This window comes from Merops nubicus, unplaced genomic scaffold (assembly GCF_000691845.1).
Source record: "Merops nubicus isolate BGI_N331 unplaced genomic scaffold, ASM69184v1 scaffold45457, whole genome shotgun sequence".
NCBI lineage: Eukaryota > Metazoa > Chordata > Aves > Coraciiformes > Meropidae > Merops > Merops nubicus.
In genome coordinates this window covers 242-2,507 of record NW_008620480.1, presented here as the reverse complement: position 1 = coordinate 2,507, position 2,266 = coordinate 242, and the positions used below count along the sequence as shown (strand labels likewise).

Sequence of the window (2,266 nt, the reverse complement as noted above, 5' to 3'; positions counted from 1 at the left end):
GATCTGTGCCCACATGTCCCTGTGCCGTCCCAGCAGCCGGTGGCGTTGAGGTCCCCCCTCATCCCAAAGGGTTCCTCCTTGACCATCCCCCTGTGACACTTGGCACTGTTCCTAACCCAGCAAACAGCACAAGGACTTATGAAGGCATTTATTTCCAGCACGACAGCGGGGTACAGGGGCATGGGCTAGTGCCGGGGGCAATGCTCAGGAAGGTGAGCAAGCAGGCAACTGGGAGTGCTGAGGGCCTGACCCTCCCCGGAGACGCAGGAGCATGAAGATGGTGCTCCTGGGCTGGACGTCGTAGTGTGCTAACGTGTGCCTGTCCTCCAGCTCCCTGGAGCCGTAAGTCAGGCGCTGCTGGTTGGCGGGAGGTCCCTGCCGAGTGTGGATCTGCTCCTTCAGGTGCCGGACAGTGTCAGTGGGCTGCACTATGTAGGTGGCGGTCCGGTTCTTGTCATCCTTCACAAAGACCTCCATAACCTGGGGCTCGGTCTGCAGCAGCAGCAGGACGGTGCTGTAGAAGATGCCATGGCTGGCCAGGGTGTTGCCATCTTGCAGGACGGAGGGACTCCTGCATGGCTCCTGCTGTGCCAGGCGCTGCTTGTACCAGGGGATGCCCCAGGCCTGCTCGATCTCCTCCTTCAGCTGCCTGATAGTGATGCCCGGGCTGACAGTCATACACAGGGTGGTGCCCACCAGCTGCATCACTTCAATCGTCACAGGCCGGGCTGGCTGCAGGGACAGAAGAATGGGTGGGCAAAGCTGGCAGGGATGGGGGGCTGTGATGCCTGCAGGCACAGGCAGCCTTACCTGCACATTCCAGGGCTGGGTGTCACAGACACAGAGCAGTGAAAGGTGTCGGGCAGCTTCCCGTGCCATCAGGTCCCAATTCTTGCCTTGGCCAAGGATCCCCGTCGGGTCGGCAGGGTCCAAGATGACAGGGCTACAAACACAGAGGGTGGGCACTGCTGTCAGCCCCAGGCAGTGCTGCAGGGCTGGTGGCACAGGTCACACCAGGCATGGTCCTCACCGGGGGCTGTGCAGCAGCCTCTTGACATGGGCGCCAATCTGGCTGTGCTGGAGCGAGTAGTACATCTCCCAGTAGATGCAGATCTCCTGGTGCCGGCACAGTAGCTCCAGCACCGTCCGGAAGCCTGCAGCCGTGACGAAGGAGTCGCTGGAGCCCGTGCCCTCCTGCCAGGCGTAGATAGTCAGCAGCTCCAGGGCATACTTGGGGGGCAGGTCTGCGGTGGGGTACTGTGGCTTCAGCAGCTGCGGGGAAGACAGGGACAGGGGTGAGAACCGGCCAAGGCAGGTGCCTGGTGGGTGCTGGGGAAGCCGGCCAGCCCCTCACCTCCTTGTACCAGTACTTGACCAGGCGCAGGAGGTTCTTCAGCTTTGCAGGGCAACGTTTCACAAACTTCTTCTGCAGCTCAGTGAAGCAGGGGGAGAACTCCCCGGGGTCGCTGCTGGCATTCAGGAGCCCCACATACACCTCAGTGTATAGCAGGATATCCCGGCTCACCTGCCCTGTGGGGCGAGGAGGAGGGTGAGGCCCATCCCAGCACAGGTGCCACAGCCTGGCCCCATGCCAGCCCGCAGCCCTTACCCAAGGCGTCATAGGCGGGCAAGATGTCTACTTCAATGGACTCCAGGGTCTTCTTGGAGCAGAGAGTGAGGCTGAGAGAGCGTGGTGTATTGTTGGGACCCTTGTAGCGGGGCTCACTGATGTTCACGGTGAACGTCAGGGTCTGCTTGCAGGCATGCAGCCTCTCCTTGATCAAATCCAGGATGTACTTTCTGTCCTGCTTCTGCTCCTGGTAGCTGGAGAAGCAGCTGAGGAAGAGCACCACATCGGCATCAGATTTGTTCTGCAGGGCTGTGCCCTTGCCCGCTGAGCCACCCTGCAGAGAGATACCCAGCACACTCAGCGCTGCTGCCCTTGGTACAGTGGTCACCTGTCACCATTCCTGGAGCTGCCAGAGGAAACTGGGCAGGGCAGGAGCTGGAGCAGCAGGAAAGAGGAAAAGGTAGCAGCAGGGGTGCCGGGTGGTACCCGAGCCAGGCAGTGCTCACCTTGACAGTCTTCTGGACGCGGATGTTCTCAAAGCAGTCCTCTTTCAAGAAGTCGCAGATCTGCTTCACAGTCTCCTTCACCTGCCTGCAGAAGGCCGTGCTGGGCTGCAGGACCTCCATGATCCAGCGGTCCAGCTTGTTGGCGGTCACCTGGTGCAGCGCATCTGTGGATGTCACCAGCCCCAGGTCC

General features: G+C 61.0%; 1 protein-coding gene across 1 annotated transcript; it reads right to left on the bottom strand.

The window, feature by feature from the left end:
• Positions 1-204: 204 nt before the first annotated feature.
• LOC103776598 (2'-5'-oligoadenylate synthase 1-like) lies at positions 205-2,196 on the bottom strand. Its single transcript, XM_008944112.1, has 7 exons — positions 2,077-2,196; positions 1,610-1,904; positions 1,355-1,530; positions 1,031-1,272; positions 811-943; positions 592-732; positions 205-492 (listed from the first exon to the last, which is right to left on the bottom strand). Exons 1-7 carry the CDS (start codon positions 2,194-2,196, stop codon positions 205-207), a joined length of 1,395 nt encoding a protein of 464 aa, XP_008942360.1.
• Between the last annotated feature and the right edge of the window lie 70 nt (positions 2,197-2,266).